We start from the raw sequence: 20,716 nt of genomic DNA on the forward strand, positions 1-20,716 counted from the left end.
GACTTTTTTGTTTCACAGCCTACAGTTTTCATCGAAACTTCCTGAAACTTGGCAAATATATGTAAAAATACCATGCACAGACAGTAACCATCTCCGATTTTGAAAATTCCTCCTAGAAAAAAAGTTATGACGTCAAAATATCTCCGCTAATGGAAATCGCCTAAAAAATTATCTCCGAAACTAGGCAAGCTTTTTGAATTCCGTTTGCGGGAATCAAACAGGCCATTAGCAGAGATTAACTAGAGGGGGAGCACTTGGTAGAGTGCAAAACCTCTGCCGCCAATACTGCTTGGTCACTCAAGTGAACCTGAGATCCTATTCATTCAATTTGACGCCAACAGTGCTCACAGAGTTATAGTTTGCAACTTTCCCTTTTACATACTCAATTCATTCGTCATAGCTAGATTCCTTGAGACAGAAATTGATTTTACGTGGGTATATCCACCTGAAGTTCCAAAATCAGCCGCAATTATAATTTTGGCATGTTTTTTGTTGGAAATCACTTATAACATGTCTTCTTCTTCTTTCGGCTGCTCCCGTTAGGGGTCACCACAGCGGATCATCCGTATGATCCGCATCGTGATTTAGCACATGTTTTACGCCGGATGCCCTTCCTGACGCAACCCTGGTCGCCTCTTACGACACAGGGATATGGTACACCTATTTTAACCAGGGTATACACCGGCCCAGTACACTGGTACTCAGTTCGCCGACCTCGGAAGGATGACAGGCTGAGTCAACCCCCTGGTGTATTAATTCAGTGGCCCAACGGGGCTTGAACTCAGGACCTTTTGGATCCCAAGCCTCTGCCCTAACCACTGCGCCAACACACCAGGCTTTTTACACTTATAACATGTAGAAATGCAAAAAAAAAAAATAGCGAAATTTTGTTGAAAAAAAAGTTGCAAAATCTTCGAAGTTTTTTTTCTCTAACAATTTCTTTTTTGGGAGGGCGGGGGGGTTGGTAATCACTTAAAACATGTAGAAATGCAAAAACAAAAATTCAAATACTTTTTCAAAATGGCCGCCATAGCGGCCATATTGGACTTTGGAACAAGTCCAAAATGTAATGGCATGATCGTTGCACCATACCTAATCCCTCCACCAAGTTTCGTCGAAATCCGTCGAGGAGTTTTTCCGTAATACTGTTCACAAACAAACAAACAAACAGACAGGGGTGAAAACAGTAACCTCCGTCCATCTTCGATGGCGGAGGTTAACTCGAGGGGGAGCACTCGGGAGAGTGCGAAACCTCCGCCGCCAATACTGCTAGGTCACTCAAGTGAACCTAATATCCTGTTCATTCAATTTGACGTCAACAGTGCTCACAGAGTTATAGTTTGCAACTTTCCCTTTTACATACTCAATTCATTCGTCATAGCTAGATTCCTTGAGACAGAAATTGATTTTACGTGGGTATATCCACCTGAAGTTCCAAAATCAGCCGCAATTATAATTTTGGCATGTTTTTTGTTGGAAATCACTTATAACATGTCTTCTTCTTCTTTCGGCTGCTCCCGTTAGGGGTCACCACAGCGGATCATCCGTATGATCCGCATCGTGATTTGGCACATGTTTTACGCCGGGATATGGATACAGGGATATGGTACACCTATTTTAACCAGGGTATACGCCGGCCCAGTACACTGGTACTCAGTTCGCCGACCTCGGAAGGATGACAGGCTGAGTCAACCCCCTGGTGTATTAATTCAGTGGCCCAACGGGGCTTGAACTCAGGACCTTTTGGATCCCAAGCCTCTGCCCTAACCACTGCGCCAACACACCAGGCTTTTTACACTTATAACATGTAGAAATGCAAAAAAAAAAAAGCGAAATTTTGTTGAAAAAAAAGTTGCAAAATCTTCGAAGGTTTTTTTCTCTAACAATTTCTTTTTTGGGAGGGCGGGGGGGTTGGTAATCACTTAAAACATGTAGAAATGCAAAAACAAAAATTCAAATACTTTTTCAAAATGACCGCCATAGCGGCCATATTGGACTTTGGAACAAGTCCAAAATGTAATGGCATGATCCTTGCACCATACCTAATCACTCCACCAAGTTTCGTCGAAATCCGTCGAGGAGTTTTTCCGTAATACTGTTCACAAACAAACAAACAAACAGACAGGGGTGAAAACAGTAACCTCCGTCCATCTTCGATGGCGGAGGTTAACTCGAGGGGGAGCACTCGGGAGAGTGCGAAACCTCCGCTGCCAATACTGCTAGGTCACTCAAGTGAACCTTATATCCTGTTCATTCAATTTGACGTCAACAGTGCTCACAGAGTTATAGTTTGCAACTTTCCATTTTACTTTTAACTTTTACATACTCTATTCATTCGTCATTACTAGATTCCTTGAGACAGAAATTGATTTTACGTGAGTATATCCACCTGAAGTTCCAAAATCAGCCGCAATTATAATTTTGGCATGTTTTTTGTTGGAAATCACTTATAACATGTAGAACAAAACTTATAACATAATTAGAACTTATAACAAAAAAAAAAATTCAAATATTTTTCAAAATGGTCGCCATAGCGGCCATATTGGATTTTGGATCAAGTCCAAAATCTAATGTCATGATCCTTGGACCATACCTAATCCCCCTACCAAGTTTCGTCAAAATCCGTCGAGGAGTTTTTCCGTAATACTGTTCACAAACAAACAAACAAACAGAAAGGGGTGAAAACAGTAACCTCCGATCTTCGTTGGCAGAGGTTAATTACCGCACATATGATACATCATTATGAGGTCATGTCAATTTTTATGACGTCATTCCTATTTTTTGACATTTTTTGTTTCACAACCCAGAGTTTCCATCGGATCTTCGTGAAACTTGCCATGTATATGCAGAAAGCCCATGCGCAGGTAGTAACCATCTCCCATTTTGGAAATTCTTTCTAGAAAAATAGTTAATGTCATAATATAGCCGCTAATGGAAATCGCCTATACCATTATCTCCGAAACTAGGCAAGCTGTTTGAATTTTGTTTGCCGGAATCAAGCCGGGCATTAGCACAGATAATTTATTGCAAACCTGATATATCACAATGACGTCATATTCGTTTTTATGACGTCATCATTAAGAGGACGAGGATCTTAGCTCATTTGAGCTTGTTTAAATGATTCTTCATCATTGAGAGATAGGGCTAAACGAATAAATAGCACGATATCTCAAGAAGTTGTGGACGGGTTTGGATGAAATTTGGTGGATATGTTGGGTGTGTGACCATGACCAATAGATTCGATTTTGATGAAGATCGGAATCTGGATCTGGATACGAGAATTATTTAATTTTTAAAGTGATTCTTCGCCATTGAGAGATAGGGCCGAAAACGATATGCAGCATGATATTTGGAAAATGTATTGGGCCCGATATGTTCTCGTGGATCAGGCATTACGTGGCGGAGGTATGTGCTATCTACCGAGTGCCCTTCTAGTTAGTAATGTTGTTGTCAGTCCAGAGATTACGCCACTTGTCCTTTGATCAAACCCCACATTACTCAAAACATTTGCAGAGCCTCAGAAATGTTTACATGACTTGTATATATTTGGTAGATTCTGCAGGCTTCTGGGATTGCAAGCTCTGAGTTGGCTTTGATGCGATCAACCTATCTCAGTATTCGTGCCATCAGGGGGTTGGATGTAAGACAGGATTGGGAGCCACTGCACGGATGTTGATTTCAGTGTACCGTTGATTATCCACATCAGTGTTTTTGGAACAGTGTTCAAGTGTTTTGTGTAGCTGCTCTCTGCCCCCAACATGAGTACAGTACAGTATTCCGCTGCAGAGTAAACAACAGCAATGCTAGTAGTGCGAAGAGCGCGTGCACTTGATCCCCCCTCCCCATTGGTGCCCGCTCAAACAGGTATGCAACCACTGAATTGGATCAGACAGGTACAACTTCTTTTCAATTCAGTGGTTGTGGCTCGATGTCGTCCTCAAGGACGGAAGGACAATAAAACAGCAGCTGCGGTACAAGTAGTAGTTTAGCTCCAATTTATTCTCACTCGTGGTTCGATTGATGGATCTGTTTCAATCATGGTTTTCTCTCTTCGATTGTGACGCTTCAAATTATTTAAATACAAGTGGTGAAGAAGAAGAAGAAGATGAACAAGAAGAAGAGTGCGAGGAAGAGGAAGAGGAAGAAGAAGACAGATCGCTTTGATGATTGTGAGAATTGAACTGTATTTAAAGGCGCTGTCACACCTTGACGATTTCGCCAGCAGTGGCAACGTATAAAAATGTATGTAAAACGTTGGCGTACGCTGAAATTTTGATGTTTTTTTTTTAAAGTTTTGGTTGTATTCATAACGTGTTGGTCGTATGCATAACGTGTTGGTCGTATGCATAACATATTAGTAACGGGCACAGAACGTTTCTTTGTCTTATAGATAACTTATACCAACGAATGCTTAGCGTGTTGTCGGCGTTCACAACCTATGCCCAACGATAGTTTAACTTAGGCATAGCGCGCTGCACGTATCGCCGACGAACTCGTGGCGTTCTCTGTTAAAAACCTGCCACACGCCGATTTAAATCATAACCGCCTGAAAATTGGAAGTGTCAACATCGCAGTCACACTTGACGATTTAGCCAGCGTATGCCGACCTATGAAAAATTTGCCGAACCAAGCCGGCACACGTCGACTACGTTATGGGTAAGTTATGTATACGTTAAGAGTACGCTGAAAAACGATGAAGTACGCTGTCATATTTCGTGGTACGTCTCGTACGTCGTGAAATTTCAAGCATGCTGAAAATTTTACGAGGTACTCACCGTATGGCTCACACGTTCCGCGACGCTGGGAATAAGTTGTAGGCACGATATGCGATCGTTGACACACGTCGACACAAGTTCCTTGTAAGTTACTCATAAGTCGAAACACGTCGAGGTAATGTTTAGCATACCTGGAACTTATTTTCTCCGTCAAGGCACATTTTCTTTTTTTCTCCTTGGCGCCATGAAGGCACGTGACGAAATATCTGAAGTTGTTGTTGTTGTTGTTGTTGTTGTTTTCAATACATATATTTTTAATCTATCACGAATTTTAAAATATATTTGAACATTTGCTTTTAAGTTTCGACGTCGACGTGACAATATCCTCAAACAGAAAATATTCACAGAGGAGGAACTAAAAATAAGACATGAGCAAACTGAAGAGGCAATCGGATGTGACGTAACGGCACGTGACAAAATATCGGAAGTTATTGTTTTTTTTTTATTTAACGCTGCCAATACGCCATTATACGGTAGCTGTAAATTAGAAACACGTTCAGTAAGTAAGTTCTGTGGTCATCCGGAAGACGTCAATCAAATACGTCTACATATGTCAATATGCGTTGGAGGTACGTTACACATAGGTTAGAAAAAAGTTTTGGGTACGCTAAGCATTACCTCGACGTGTTTCGACTTATGAGTAACTTACAAGTAACGTTCCTCGACGTGTGTCAACGATCGCATAACGTGCCTACAACACGTTACTCATAGGTTATAAATAAGTTTAGGGTACGCTAAACATTACCTCGACGTGTTTCGACTTATGAGTAACTTACAAGTAACGTGTGTCAACGATCGCATAACGTGCCTACAACTTATGGCCAGCGTAGCGGAACGTGTGAGTCATACGCTGGCATACGTCGTAAAATTTCAAGCATGCTAAAATTTGAGGACAACCGCAAAGTACAACGATGAAAGGCATTGTACTACGACGTATGGCAGTGTTTTTCAGCATGCTCTTAACGTATACAAAACTTACTCATAACGTATTCGACGTGTGTCAGCGTTTTAGACTAATTTTTCATGCGTCGGCATACGCTGGCTAAATCGTCAAGGTGTGACGGCGCCTTAAGACTGCAAAGATTATGAGCGGTGCAAATTCCTCGCCACCAAGCGCCGCCATCTTGGTAGGCACACTCGCAGCAGATATATTTTGACTCGCGTGATACATTATTGGGGGATATTGAATGCTAATTTTGAGTTGACAGTCAAAGTGGATGTGAACATTTTCTCACGTGAACATAACGCAACGCGGGACGCGCTAAATCATGCACTGGGCCCAGCAACATGGCTACCGTGCCGGTGGCGACACAATTGTGCGTGCAACGTGAATGGACGTAATCACTTCCGGTCTTACACTGTACGGTGAAATGATCGTCAGGCATCCATTTGCTGTACCTCCCAGTGGGTTCAGGAAATAGGTGCAGGTGCATACGAATATAAATAAATATATCGAAGGAGACGCCGAGCGATCATGACGGACGCGCCAGCAGAGGGGGCGCCGGAGGAGGGTCCAGCCTCGTGCGCGTTCCATTCGGCGGGAGTGAGCGCGCGCGTCCTCAGCGGCGGGGCCGCGCTGCACGAGCTGCTCGTGCGCGACTCGCGCGGCGCCTCCGCCGACGTGCTGCTTGGGTTCGATTCTGCCGATGGTGCGATCCTTGATCGAGAACCTCAAGATCGCCTCATCATTTATTTTCTTACAACTTACCATTTTTATTGCTGGTAATAATTTGTTAACAGTCGTTTTGTGAATTGTGTGCTCGATGCTCTCAATGTTGACTTGATCGTTAGATTACCTGGAGAATCCTGCGTACATCGGGGTCGTCGTGGGTCGTGTGGCCAATCGCATCGGGGGATCAAAGTTTTCTCTGGGTGGCCGTGAGTTCCGAGTGTCCCAAAACGACGGCACTCATTGTCTCCATGGAGGATCTGCTGGCTTCAGCAAGGTTCGAGCATCTTATTTCTTTCTCCTCTCAAGCAAGTCAATATTTTAAAAATGTATTGGGCTCAATATGTTCTCGTTGGATCTCAGGCATTGTGTGGCCGAGGAATGTGCTCTACCTTGTGCCCTTCTCCTTTAAAAGGATTTTATGACTTGTTTCTTTACTTTTTTTTTGAAAACCTGTTTCCATGCTGAAGAATTCCATTGTTATTGCAAGGGTTTGTGTTGTATTAAACATGAGCAGTCCCTCTCTTTCTATTTTTTTTTTCCACACCCGTGGAACCAACCTCCACATTCTCTTCAATCTCATTCTTCTCTCCAGGTCTTCAAGGCTGTTCACCACCATCTCAAATCACCACCCCCCCATCCAAAACAATGATCTTCTCCACATCTCACCCCCCCCTTCCTATATTCCAACTATTTCCAGGTTTCCACTTTTTCCTTCCTGAGAGTTTGTTTCTGCAGCTTTGTCCACCCCATGCATCGTCCCCCTACCCCTCATTCTTCCCCACATCCCTTATTTGTTCAAGTCTCCCTCGATTTTGCTCCCCAACACTGCTGTTGGTATGTGTCACCCCCTCCCTCTCTTTCTGCTGTTATTTTTGTTCTGTTACATCCTGATCCATTCTGTGTTCTCGCTCCTCCATTAGCCTTGAATTTGTCTCCAAAAAAAAAAACACAGGTCTCAAACGTGGTGGTATGACACCATCACTCCTCGTAGATCTCACGTGAACATAACGTACACCAGCGACCTTTTCTATCGTTATTTAAACCTTCCCACTTCACCTCTGCAAGACTCACTCTCTCATTGCCAATTCATCCAAACCATATACTGGTTCCGTGTTCACTTGGTTCTCACCACTCTCACTTCCATCCCCCTCCTACACCACCTTTTTTTTGAAAATTTATCTTGTATGGAAAAAAAAAAGAGAAGACTTTCGCAAGGATAAAATGTTACAAGATATAAAATTTTTAAAATATATGGAGAATCGAGGTTTATTTTCCTCGGATTAATACACGTGCTTGCTTACAGGCCATCTGGAAGTCCAAACCCATACCAGGTGGAGTAACTCTGACCATAAATTCACCCGACGGAGACCAAGGCTTCCCAGGTGCTGTTGAGGCATCTGTGACTTACCTGTTGAGGGGTCAAGAGTTGGAGATATCTTACAGGGCTACCACGACCCACAGCACACCATTGAGTCTCACCAGTCACGTGTACTTCAACCTTGCTGGCCAGGTAGGCTGGGCAAGTTATCTACCAAAAGGCTACATCCAAGCCTATTTTGAGGGTTAAGATAAATGTACTTTAGTCTTGGCAATACACGACTAAGAAATGATATTAGAGACTGGAACATGTTATCCAAGATGTGAATAATAGTTATTTGCAGGGTAACATTTATGACCACGAAGTTTCCATTGCTGCTGACAACTACATACCTGTTGATGACACATCAATTCCAACAGGTATTTGTGGACTTATGTCGATTTCTTCCCCACCCCAACACTCACTTGCCTCATCCAGCATTGACCAGACAGACAGACAGATATAGGAAAAAGAGAATTCTTTCACACATCTCTAATTTTTATCCCTCAACCCTCCTGTTGGTGTGTACTCTCCTCCTCCCTCTTTCTACTGTTATTTTCGTTATGTTATGTCCTGGTCCATTCTGTGTTCGAGCTCCTCCTTGAGCCTCAACACTATACCAAAAAATGGACTGGCATCATAGTTTTGAAATGGTACACTCACCAATCTGAGTACAATTCTAGACCTCAGTACAAAGTGTCACCCAGGTGTTTTGCACGTAGGGTACTGCAAACTGTGTGCATGATTTGTTGGAAGGGGCATAAAGCTGAGGACTAATCTGCCAGTATTAGCTCGTGGATATTAAAGATCCTTCATGAAGAGTCCGTCAGCCCATGGATAAATTGCTAACCCTTGCCCGGACCACCGTTGGAAAACCAATGGCAAATCACCCAGTGTAATCCTGACCAAGAAAGCTGGTTTGGTAGCAAAGGACCTGCCCCTGGACAGAAAAAAAAACGACAGATGGATTTGATGGACAAGACCATAAGAAACTGGTGTGTAATTGGAAAATTTGTTTACATGTTGCATGCACATAGCATAGATATATCAACTGGTTTGAAAGCTGCCTTGTGGGTACGAGGGGGAAAGTGAAACGATTCCGTGTGCTAGGTGAAATTGCATCAGTGGAGGGCACACTGTTCGATCTTCGCAAACCGGTGCGACTCCGCGATCGGCTCGCCAACCTGCCTGGAGGTGGTTTTGACCACAACTTCTGTTTGATGCAAGGGCAAGGGCGTCATCCATGTGCCAGGTAATACTCACCATGTTTCCCAACAGGAAGAGTAGGCATATGACCTCAACAAACTCCAAGGCAATACTCTCAAGGTGCTGAACACAAGTGTACGATGAGTTCATAAAACTGTAAAAGATATATTTGTTTATCTCCTTCCATGTGATAAAGTTATATTTGTGAAATCTGAAACGCTTTATTCACCTTGCCTATACCTGAAGGGACAGAAGTTGTGGTGATGATGAGGGGTGGGGTGTGCACAAATCTACCTTAGCTCATTCATTCTCAGATCTACTGCAATCTACACACCCTAGTGAGGCTTTCAAAGATTTCTATTGTATTCCATCCATTCATTGGGACCATGTAGCCTGGTGTTGGCTTCATGGTGAGTGGTGGCTTGGGATCCTAGGGTCCTGAGTTCAAGCCCCGTTGGCCGCTGAATTAATACACCAGGGGGTTTACTTAACCTGTCATCCTTCCGAGGTCGGCGAAATGAGTACCAGTGTGTACTGGTGGAGGGGCACTGCATCAGCGACACAGTCGCGCTTCCAAGAAATGATAGCTACCCCAGCAGCTAAGCTGCCATATGCAAGAAGAAGATTGGGACCATACTCTGTGCAGAGCGTCGGTGCTGCCAAAGCAGTCTCCTGAGCTATTGGGCACAATCCTAGATGGGTTGCTACTCTGACGCAGGATACTGAAATGGCTCAATCATCCCAGCAAGCTGGTACTCATTTTGCTGACCTCGGAAGGATGACAGGCTGAGTCAACCCCACCTGGTATTAATTCAACAGCCAAGCAGGATTCAAACTCAGGACCTTCGGATCCCAAGCCCACTACCCTAACCATTAAGCCAACACCAGGCATAAATTGCATTTACCTGACACATAATATCATGGTCCAGTAACACTTCGGGCTGACACAAGTAACCCTCTCCCCTGGTGGTTTGTGTGGTTATTCAACTTGATTTGTGGACGAGTACATCTTTTGGATTGAAAAAGTTTCCTAGTCTGTATTCAAAGGAGGCAAACACGAATACACCAAACGGACCAGAACGCAACAGGACCCACATTAGAGCCGAAAGCCAACGCAGAGGGAGTGGGAAGGAATAGGGGGCAGGAGAGAATGCATGGGGTGAACAAGATTGATTCAGGAGGGAAAACTGGAAATTTGGATGGAAAGGGCATTGGAGTGGGGATGGGGGGAGGGTAGAAAAGATCATGGTTTTGGATTGGGGATAATCTGAGATGGTGGTGAACAGCTTTGTGAAATTGATCGTAATTTTGCTGTGCTGTGCGTATCCCTTATAATTTATTATAAATTAATGCAAGCTTTGACCACACCTACCTATCGGTTGTACATCGATCTGTAAAAGAACATTTAGGGTTTTGTGACATGAACCCTTGTTTGTTGAAAACCCATTTGCTTCCAATATGCGCCAAACTAACAGTTTTCTCCTCTGGTCACAAACTTGTTTCCCCATCTCATTATAACTTGACCATTATCTTTCATTTCCATGACTATACATTATTCTGATTCCATCACTGCAATTTGAATTTCAAAATGCCGATTTCTCATTCAACCAAAAAACTCCAGTGCCCTCTCAATAGCATTCCATCGATATTACTCACCGACTTCGTCTCCACTGGGTCTCATCAATCCTCTAACATCAATTTCCATGCACGCGTTCTGTCATCTTTGCCCTGAGCCAAGAATGAAAATCATTAGCATTACAACAGGGGAAGACTTAAGACCCCATTCGCCAAAATAAGATATACAATGATCACCCAGAGTCAATTTATATCAACTCTTTTGGGCTAATTCATTCTCTCACCCTCCAATGAGACAGCTTTACTGCTGTTCTCAGTCTTTAATGATGAAGCTCCAGCTTTGGTACTTTAAATACCTGCCTCAAAAGAGCAGTGGTTTGTGTCCAACACGTACTTGTACACAGTACACCTTCCGTCACGTAGCTGTTATAACTTTATCTTTTAAATTCTACATCGGGTACTCTCTTTCCTGCCCCATCCCCCAAATTATAGGGTATACGATCGAGGAAGTGGACGCACCCTCACGGTAGAGACAACTATGCCAGGGGTGCAGCTGTACACTGCCAATGCACTATCAGGAGTGCTGGGAAAGGGTGGAACCTCTTATTCTGCACACGATGGACTCTGCCTTGAAACTCAGCACTGGCCTGATGCTGTTAACAAGGTAAGGGAACACTATAACTTGCAGATAAATGTGTAAAAATTTGGTCAAATGTAATCACTTGACCAACTCTTTATATTGGAACTCAAAATTTTGAAAATGTAGAAGTAAAACCAGACATAATTTGACGTTGCAAAGTCGACCAACTGTATATGCCTCCACCCACATGATTACATTATTGTAATACTTGTGCCATGTTTGATTTAAATCCCTTCAGCTGTTCTCAAGTATCACATTTTTACCTGACATGACCTCTGACCTTTTGATGCCGAAATCTAATCGGTTCATCTTTGCATCATAACATACATACTTATACCAAGTTTGATCAAAATCCCATCAATGATTCACAAGTTAGCACGGTAACAGAATATTTACTTAACAGGACCTCTGACCTTTGACCCCATAATCTAATCAGTTTATGTATGTGTGTGTGTGAATATATATATATATATATATATATATATATATATATATATATATATATATATATATATATATATATATATATATATATATATATATATATATATATATATATAGGATTGGGGCGGTTGAGATTACATATTTTTAAAGAAGGTGCTTCCAACCAAAAGAAAAAACTAGATCGACTCTGCTAATTTGAACCAAAAAGCGAGAGCAGACCCGGTCTCATGCAACGTTTTGCCTGCTTCCTCAGGCACAATAGTCTATTGTGCTTGATGTTAGAAGCACCTTCTTCTTCTTTAAAAAAACCCAAAACATTTCAAACATATACATGCCATCAAACAAACATACAAATATACACATATATATATATATATATATATATATATATATATATATATATATATATATATATATATATATATATATATATATATAAAACATTATACATACTTGTATTATGTTTGACTTGGATCCTTTCAGCTGTTCACCTGGCATGACCTGACCCTTGATGCCTATATCTAATCAGTTCATCTTTGCATCATAATACAGTAAGTCCTCGCTTAACATCGTCCCGGTTAACATTGTTTCGGTATTAAGTTGCTGATCTATTTGAGAACATACTCGTTTAGTCATTCAACCTTCCGTTATAAAGTCGTTTTACCTCTAATTTAGTACCAAACTAATGGTTTTCTTCTTTTAATAAAGCTAGAGTATAAACCATACCGCAAATACCGGTGTATAAGCTGTACTATAAATACTGTTGTGTAAGCCCACCCACAGTATGCACAGTATAGGCCTTACATACACACAGAGCTGTGCATCGATAACATTGGTGGGTCCTGGGCTGAAGTCACTCAGATGTGCACGAATGGTGTGTGGAGGAAGTTGTGGCCTGAATGTGTCAATGACTTGAAAGGATTTAAAGATGTTCTCGCTATGAAGAAAGTATTCCTCGGCTTGGCCAATAAAGCGGGTTTTGATGAGGTAGAAGAAGCCGACCTTACACAACTTCTGAAATCACACGGAGAAGAGCTAACCAATTAAGATCTGAAGCAACTAGAGATGAAAGAAAAGCAACGAGAGATGATTATGTTCAATTGTTTGTTTAAAATTATTTAAAACTTTTACTCTATATGTAAATAATGTCTTTTGTTTGACAATTTCATTTTTCCCTGAAACCAAAACCCCCTGCCCCCCACTTTTTTACATTAATTACGGCGCGGCGACATCACGGTTATATAATTGGCTATTCTGTCCTGTGTCTTCTGTCACACTTATGGCCGCATACATCCCTTTGATCTGAGGGCTATAAATAGAAATTTGTCCAACGTCACAACTCTTCCCATCATGCATGTTAATTCACCTTGTCTACATTTAAATTTTTTAACTGCAAAATTGTTTCATTATTCTTAACCTAGACTTTTACTGCCCCCAGCCGTGCGATATCGAAGTATTGGCTTCTTGTTATTATGGGGAAATTGGATTCGCTTAAAGTCGTTTCAGTTTGTCGCACTTTTCAAGAATGTAACTACAACGTTAAGTGAGGACTGACTGTATAGATACTTATACCAAGTTTGGTCAAAATCCCATCACTGGTTCACATGTTAGCGTGGTAACAATTTTTACCAAACCGTACCTCAGCCCTTTTCACCATAATTTAATCAGATTATCTTTACATCATCATATATATGCTTACACCAAGTTTGACTTTGATACTTTCAGCCGTTCTAAAGTTATCGCGGTAACAAAAACCTATCACGGATGGACAGCCGGACGGACAACTGGAAAATATAATGCCACCAGCGACTTCGTCAAATTTTCTGATATCAACTCCTAATGGTAGGTTTGGCGACACCTACGATTGGAGAGTTGATATCAGAAAATTTTCAAAAATGTATTATTTAGTGCTACTAGCATAGGAGTGGATATCAGAAATTTTTCTGAGATGCCCCCCGTCTAAGTTTCAAGTCACCAAAGGAGCATGTTACAACTTGTAGTGGAACCAACATGTGTCATCATCTATGATTGGGATGAGTCTGGGCCCAATATTGGCTGTAAACTGACAAGCCTGGGTATGTCTATGTACGTCATGATTTGGTTGCATTTTTACGACCTTTGAACTTTGGCCGAAAATATCTCGAACAAAAAATACTACCCCTCCAGTTTTTTGATATGTTATAGTTGACAGTATGAACTTTCATTTTCATGCAAGGTCACGAGGTCTTCAAGGTCAAGGTCAAATGTCATGTCCAAAAATCATCCACCCCTAACTTCATTTGATCGACGAACCGATGCTGGATTTGCATTCTATGGACAATTACCTTTCCAACGACACCAAAATAGTCGAGATAGGGCAAGGGGTTGCTGAGATATGAGGATTTTAATTTTGGTGGAAACGCGACATTAGTTGAAAAGGTCAAAAGTTCTCAAGGTCATATATCGTCAATCCCTAGTCCAATTTAGCTAAAAATTTGTATGTGTACATAGACTATCATATGTAACATGCATGGAAAAAATTAGCCAAATCTGAGGGGGTTGGGTTACAACACTTGGGTGAACTGAGGTAGAATACCCAATGCCACGATAGGTACAATTGAGTTAGTGGAAGCTTTTGAGGAAGCCCTCCCGTAAAAAGCTATCTCTTGTGTCCAAATTTACAGAAGAAAGGCAGTGGATTGTGGGCCCTACCGTAAAAAAAAAGGAAGCCCTACCGTAAAAACCTATCTCTTCCGTCAAAATGGACATTACGCACAGCTTCTAGGAAATGAAATTGCGAGAAAAAAAAAAATCGAGAGAAAGTTCAAGTGGGCATGGCTCCACCCACAAAGGGCGTGGGACGCCCCTCATACAAAAAGACACAACTAGACCATGATATCGAGCTTGTGTTCAAGTTTCATCAAGATCACATCAAACGTCACGGAGCTATGCTCTGGAGAGTCACAAACAGACAGACAGCCAGACACAAAGAAAACAGTGGTCACTGCTGGCGCCTGTGTGGTGGGTTCTCTATTAAAATAGAACCCCCTTTCATTGAGTTGGCGACGGATGGTGAGAGTCGAAACTCCACATCCAGGGAGGATGGCTACAGTGCTATGGGCCTTAAACTTCCTGATAACATTGTGTACAGTGGACACAGAATCATCAAGGTCTCTGGAGATGGACTTGTAGCCTTGAGATTGTCCATGCTTGGCTACAATCTTGTGTCTGACCTCCTCAGACAATTCTGTGGTTTTCTTTCTTTTCTACCTGCTCATTGCGGCACACAGTGACAAAACAGCAGAATGACTCCTTTTCTCTACTCAAACTGATTGAATGAGTGATTTTTATATTGCAGGCATCTGCAACTCACCACAGGTGAGTTCAATGCCAGAGAAAAGGAGAATCACTTGCTTGAAATCTAATTATTTCGAAAACTTATAAAAGGTGCCAATAATATTGTCTGGGCCATTTTCAGACTTCTATGTGGAATAAGATAATATTTAGTAGTTTTTTTTCAGCTTTTTTTGATTTGTTCCACTACAAACCAAAGAAATGCATGTGGATACCAAAATTTTTTTTAATTTCAACAATTTCCTGGAAGAAATGGTGTATTATTTGAAAAAAGTGCAAGGGTGCCAATATTTTTGGCCATGACAGTCGGTAATACGCAACTTTCAAAATGACAATCCACCCCAGAATGCTCAGCACACGTGCACAGAAACCCCAGAGAACGGCGGTGTTCGGGCAACATCAAGTATATCGTGTGTGCGATATAAGGTTTGTCACCTAAGGTGGTTCATAAAGCTTCTAAAAAACTGAAAATATTTGGAAACATATCTGTGAGAAAGGAATGTGCCTCTGGAGAACTTTCTGAACTCACCTAAAAACCTAATAGCTTGCAGCTCTCCAAACTGCAAAATCTCAAGGACGTGACCCGGAGCCGGGCGCATTCTACCCAAACCTTCGACCATCGCTCCCAATGAGGGAACTTTGAACCTCCTTGTGGGATTACCTCTTGTAAATGTGGCAGCCTTGGCGACTTATTTAATGGACATCTGCAATTGGAAAGCCAATGCCATCATTACCAATATTCAGGCAGACTTCCAAAGGGAGACACTATCTGGTTGCTTCTTAACACTGGTGGGAAGGTCATATCTGGGGTTTGTGAATGCACATGGTAAGTTTAAAATTATGATTTTTAAGTGTGTGTGTGTGTGTGTGTGTGTGTGTGTGTGTGTGTGTGTGTGTGTGTGTGTGTGTGTGTGTGTGTGTGTGTGTGTGTGCGTGCGTGCGTGCGATCAGACGCATCTCCTGACTGTTATGGTGAGCATCGCCATAGATTATGTCTCACAGAGTAAAACCGCATCATCCGCACAGAACAACCATCTGTCTGCCACCCATACGATTGTTCCCGCTAATGTAAACCATTCAACCAGAAGGCACGTGATGTGATCGGTGGGAAAATCGAAACATGTGGAGTGTGACAAGCACTCCCCGATCTCCATTGGACATAGTTCTACACCAAAGCGTCACCTCCAACCCAGAGGCCTCAGCCTGGCGACTCTGTCAAACAGACAAAGATTACATGGTCAACATCAGTTAAACATCAAACGGAACTGCCTTTCTGGATTTCGGACTTATTTGCCCTCATCAGGACGGCATACTGATAAATATGTAACCCATGATGACCACATTCATTGTTTATACATCAGACGAACCTCCTGACTGTTCTTGTGAGCATCACCACGGATTATGTCTCACACGGTAAAACCGCATAATCTGCACAGAACAACCGTCATCCTTCAGATATCTGCAAAACGAGTACCAGCTTGCTGCTACCCTAAGTCGGAGTGGCAACCCGTCCACGATTGTGCCCAATAGCCCAGGAGACTGCTTTGGCAGCACCGATGCTCTGCACAGAGTATGGTCCCAATGAATGGATGGATGGTTGGTACGTACATTTGGTTTTAATTTGCTTTCATGTTTGGTGGAACACGAGTGGACTCCATATTGTGACCTGGAACAGCCAAGACCTGATTTTTGACTTACAACAGCATTTCCTGTTAATTTGCTGGCGTCCATGCTAAATCAATTGTTTATAGCATGGAGAAAATGGTATGGGTGGATGCCATCAATATTCAATGTGTAGGTCATTTTGAGGTCACAAAGGTCAGAGGTCAAACTAAGCATTTTCATGAAAAGCAATTTTAAATGAACAGAGGCTTCTTTTTTTTTTTTCATACACTGTTCACAACAAATATGTTTATCACTTGGATACATAATAATTGCAAAACTGGCCGTTTATTTTAATTTCACACATAATTTAAAATACCAGGTGCCACAGCCTGGTTGGGTGGTGGGGAGGGGGTATTGTTTGTTTTCAGAAGTACGGTGAAATGTTTGCAGATCCCCTCTACCTGCTCATCAACATAGGCTTAATGGACAAGCGAAAAATAAAAAATATTTTCCAAAGAAACCAGTCCCACACAAGCTCTGTGTTGCTAAATCTTGCTTTTTTGACCTTCAATTGGCCTATATACATATACCACCTGGAATATAGAGGTACGAATTGCTCTTCTGCACTCTCACTTGCACATCCACTGACTCATATGGTTGCAGCAGTTATTCACATCACAACCATAGGCAGAGATGGACAAAATCATTCTTGAAACAAGAGCATCTCACTGTGCTACACTTCAATTTGTACCCACAGGTCACCAGTTCCAAACAAGCATTTGGGACATGCAGTAATCTTGTCCAAACTACTTTTAGGCCAGTGGATTCTTTCTTCCAGCCACATGTCTCGATCAGGGAGGAGACCTTAATCATCTCTTGATTGGCTTGTAGCCAGTAGTTACCTCCTGCGGTATGGAGTTCCAGTGCAACAATTCTCGACTCTTCTGCGCTTTGGCAAAGAGTTGGAGCCTGTAATGATCTTTGGCCCGAGCCTCTGGTATACCATAAAGGTGGCACACCAACTTTTCAGTCCAACAAAAGCACGACCAATTCCGTTGAGAAAGAGGCCGTTTCTGGAACATTTTTCAATTGGACTTCTTCCCATGACTACTGAACGACGATGTCATGTCACACCCTGTTAGAGCATGGAAGGTAAGTAGATTCTCCTTCACAGGCTCTGCAAGGTTATTCTCTTCCCATGTCCGCCAACATGCACAGGGTAAAACTTTTGTTTCTTCATTGTTCCTGAGCATCCATATTTCAGTTGACTTTCTTGGCAGAAAGTCCATCACACCATCGTATTCACCTTCTGACTCAGTGGAAGATGCACTCTGCTGAGAAGATTTTGATCGTGTTTTTACAATGATAAACTCCGATTACACGTAATTATTCACCAGGATACATCAGAACAGGCTTTTGACCCAATTAAGTGTTGTACTTCATCATGGAATGTTGTTCGCCGAGAATGGAATCACTCAGGACAATCGATACCCATCTTTGCAGAAGCTGACATATTTGCTCCAGACTTTACCCATGTCATAAACATGACAAAGAGATAACCCCATTATCAGCTCTCCACAGTGTTCATGCACTCGTCAATTATTGATCCCTATCCTGATGAGTTTGATTCCCTCTCCTTACTTTTTCGTTCAGATTGCACACAACATTGGAGATGGTAACAAGCTTCTGCTGCAATAAGGCCGTTGGCATTTGCTAATCTTGTATTCTTCACCGTGCCATTTTTTGCAAGGTCTATTATCTCGGTAAACTTTCCCAACGTTGCCACTATGTAGATTTCTCTTATCCTTCTGGCAAAACATGCAGCGTCCAGCTCGTTGGTGGCAAGTAACTTCACCGTTTGGCTGATGAAGAACTACTTGAGGAAGAAGATTGAGGGCCACTCTTATAATCAGTTATCATAGATGGTACACGGTTTTCCTAATCTGGACAGTTTGCTTTCTGAGGTTGAGGAACTGTAGCATGCCTTGTGCCACTTGAGTTCCGCTGTATCAAAGTCTGTCTTCGGGAGCATTTCAAACCTCTCAAGAGCATCAACATACTTTGTATCATATGGTCTACCACAAAGATAAGTCGAGCCAATGATACAAATGGCTGACACGGCAAGGAAGGATGGGTATGTAGATCGGTTATGGAGCAGTCAGAAGTGGGTTAGTATAACCTACCTTCAGTAAGCTTGTCCAATGCAAAACTATTTTCACAGAAATGTACATTTTCTTTACATGTACTTTGAAACAAATCATTCCTGAATTACTAAACTTGTCTCTTTTTTTGTTGTTTTTTTTTACAGCCTCATTTTCCAAGTCCCATCCTACATCCAGGAGAAATGTACAACCACACTACTTGGTACACCTTTACAACGGAGTGAGAAAACCCTCAGCGTGTCAGGAAGATGCAGTCGACTTGGTTAAATACAATTTTCAACTTGTGGAGATCTATTAACATTCCAAATCCAAAACATAGGACCAACATATTAAATAACTAAAAGGTAGACATGGGGGCAATACCCCTGGGGCATTCATGTGGAAGCGGCTGGATAAGATAACCAGGGAACCACTGGTAGGCATGGGTGACCCACAAAATATGTAACAGAGGAGAATGTAAACTCCTCTGGATTTTCTTTTCAATGCCGTGAACAAACTTTGATACATCACGTGTGATAAAGATTGTGGTCCAGTTTCATCAAATTTGTGTGTGTGTAGTTTGAGAATAAAAGAAACTAGCCGAAACCCCGTCACAGACGGATTCCGTTCATTCAACCACCCTCACCAGCTCGCCCACACTCGAGGGACATGGACTGGACAGGGCGTGCTTACCCCCGCCTACTCATCCCCCACCACTGCCCCATTCCCACCTGCCTTCAATTTGCTTACCCCCGCCCAAAAATTTAATTACCCCGGCCCCGCCTCTTCACTCCCCACCCCCCGTCTCTTGATTCCCCGCCCCCTGTCCACTCCCTCACACTCAACCCCGCCTAATTCACCCCAGCACCCGCCCCATTTCCCCCGTCTCCCGCTTTCAATTTGCTTACCCCCGCCCAAAAATTTGCTTACCTTGCCCCCTCCCTGTGCACTCTCTGCCCCCGTCTCTTCACCCCCCACCCCCGCCTCTTCACTCTTCGCCCCCGTCTCAACGAAAAGTGTTTATTCTGCTTCAGAGTTGAAAGTTGACTATCGCCACTATGTGCGATGCACTCTTGCAGGTACGAAGTTTCTTTCAGTCCAGGTCACAGGACCGAGAAAAACATGACGCGACCGCTAGGAGCACAAAATTGGTCCTTCAGTATTAATATGTAGAAGATACAATGTTTCTTGTTACATTTTTTGTGTCAAATTCACATTCTGAGGTAGTCAGCATGTGCAGAAGAGGGTTTTACATTGCAGACGCTATTTTTGAGGAGTGTAATTACACCTCTCAGCGGTAACGGTCTGTCGACGACAGACGTAATGACGTCAGCGAATGACCGATGATGTCATGACGTACTGACGCCTCAGCGGTGATGTCACATGTCGCCATGTAAACGAAGTGTTTATTCTGCTTCAGAGTTGAAGGTTGACTATCGCCACTATGTGTGATGCACTCTTGCAGGTACGAAGTTTCTTTCAGTCCAGGTCACAGTACCGAGAAAAACGTGACGCGACCGCTAGGAGCACAAAACTGGTCCTTCAGTATTAATATATAGATACCTCTTTGGGGGGGGGGGGCAACGCCCCTGTAAACTCCCGCCGTTGACCCTTCAGACCCCAATTTTTTATTTTTTTGTTAATGCCGTGAACAAACTTTGGTACATCATGGGTGATGAACGTTGTGGTCAAGTTTCATCAGAATTGCATGTGTAGTTTCTGAGAGGAAAGCAAATACCTATCTTTTAGAGGAGCAACCCTCTTATACCCCCTTCGGGCCTGTTTTTTTATGCCATGAACAAAGTTTGGTACATACACGGTGATGAACGTTGTGCTCTAATTTCATCGAAATCGAATGTGTAGCTTCAGAGAATAAGTTGCAAGTATTTGTGGATGGATGGACGGACTGACGACGCACCATCCCATAAGCTCTCCGGAACTACGTTCCAGGTGAGCTGAAAAATAAAC

The 20,716-nt window shown here is 42.6% G+C and overlaps 2 protein-coding genes across 7 annotated transcripts in view; one reads left to right on the forward strand and one right to left on the reverse strand.

Annotated features, from left to right (window-relative positions):
- The first annotated feature begins 6,131 nt into the window (after positions 1-6,131).
- On the forward strand, positions 6,132-19,354 carry GALM (galactose mutarotase). 2 transcript variants are annotated; one of them, XM_085895808.1, is made up of 7 exons: positions 6,132-6,424; positions 6,567-6,721; positions 7,751-7,957; positions 8,109-8,184; positions 8,915-9,056; positions 11,078-11,249; positions 18,916-19,354. In XM_085895808.1, the coding sequence occupies exons 1-7, from the start codon at positions 6,250-6,252 to the stop codon at positions 18,991-18,993; spliced, it is 1,005 nt and encodes a 334-aa protein (XP_085751934.1). In that variant the 5' UTR covers positions 6,132-6,249; the 3' UTR covers positions 18,994-19,354. The 2 variants fall into 2 exon arrangements, with proteins under 2 accessions (XP_085751934.1, XP_085751935.1); XM_085895809.1 differs by having other exon boundaries at positions 6,407-6,497.
- LOC147020469 (uncharacterized) overlaps positions 9,027-20,716 on the reverse strand; it is a 53,164-nt gene continuing 41,474 nt past the window's right edge. For 4 of the 5 annotated variants that reach the window (XM_085895816.1, XM_085895817.1, XM_085895818.1 and 1 more), the window contains one exon: positions 10,667-10,738. In XM_085895816.1, the coding sequence (XP_085751942.1) occupies positions 10,705-10,738 (34 nt within the window). In that variant the 3' untranslated portion in view covers positions 10,667-10,704. Of the gene's footprint in view, positions 9,165-10,666; positions 10,739-20,716 lie in introns of those variants that run through there. The other variant, XM_085895814.1, reaches the window with a different exon arrangement.

Source organism: Eptatretus burgeri, chromosome 9, assembly GCF_056783735.1.
Source record: "Eptatretus burgeri isolate ZD-2024b chromosome 9, Ebu_testis_v1, whole genome shotgun sequence".
Classification (NCBI taxonomy): Eukaryota; Metazoa; Chordata; class Myxini; order Myxiniformes; family Myxinidae; genus Eptatretus; species Eptatretus burgeri.

Bases quoted from the DNA above. Each gene is read 5' to 3' on its own strand.
- GALM (XM_085895808.1), top strand. From the start codon at position 6,250: ATGACGGACGCGCCAGCAGAGGGGGCGCCGGAGGAGGGTCCAGCCTCG. The intron at 8,185-8,914 runs GTATTTGTGGAC...TCCGTGTGCTAG, and splicing joins TGACACATCAATTCCAACAG to GTGAAATTGCATCAGTGGAG. The intron at 11,250-18,915 runs GTAAGGGAACAC...TTTTTTTTACAG, and splicing joins GGCCTGATGCTGTTAACAAG to CCTCATTTTCCAAGTCCCAT.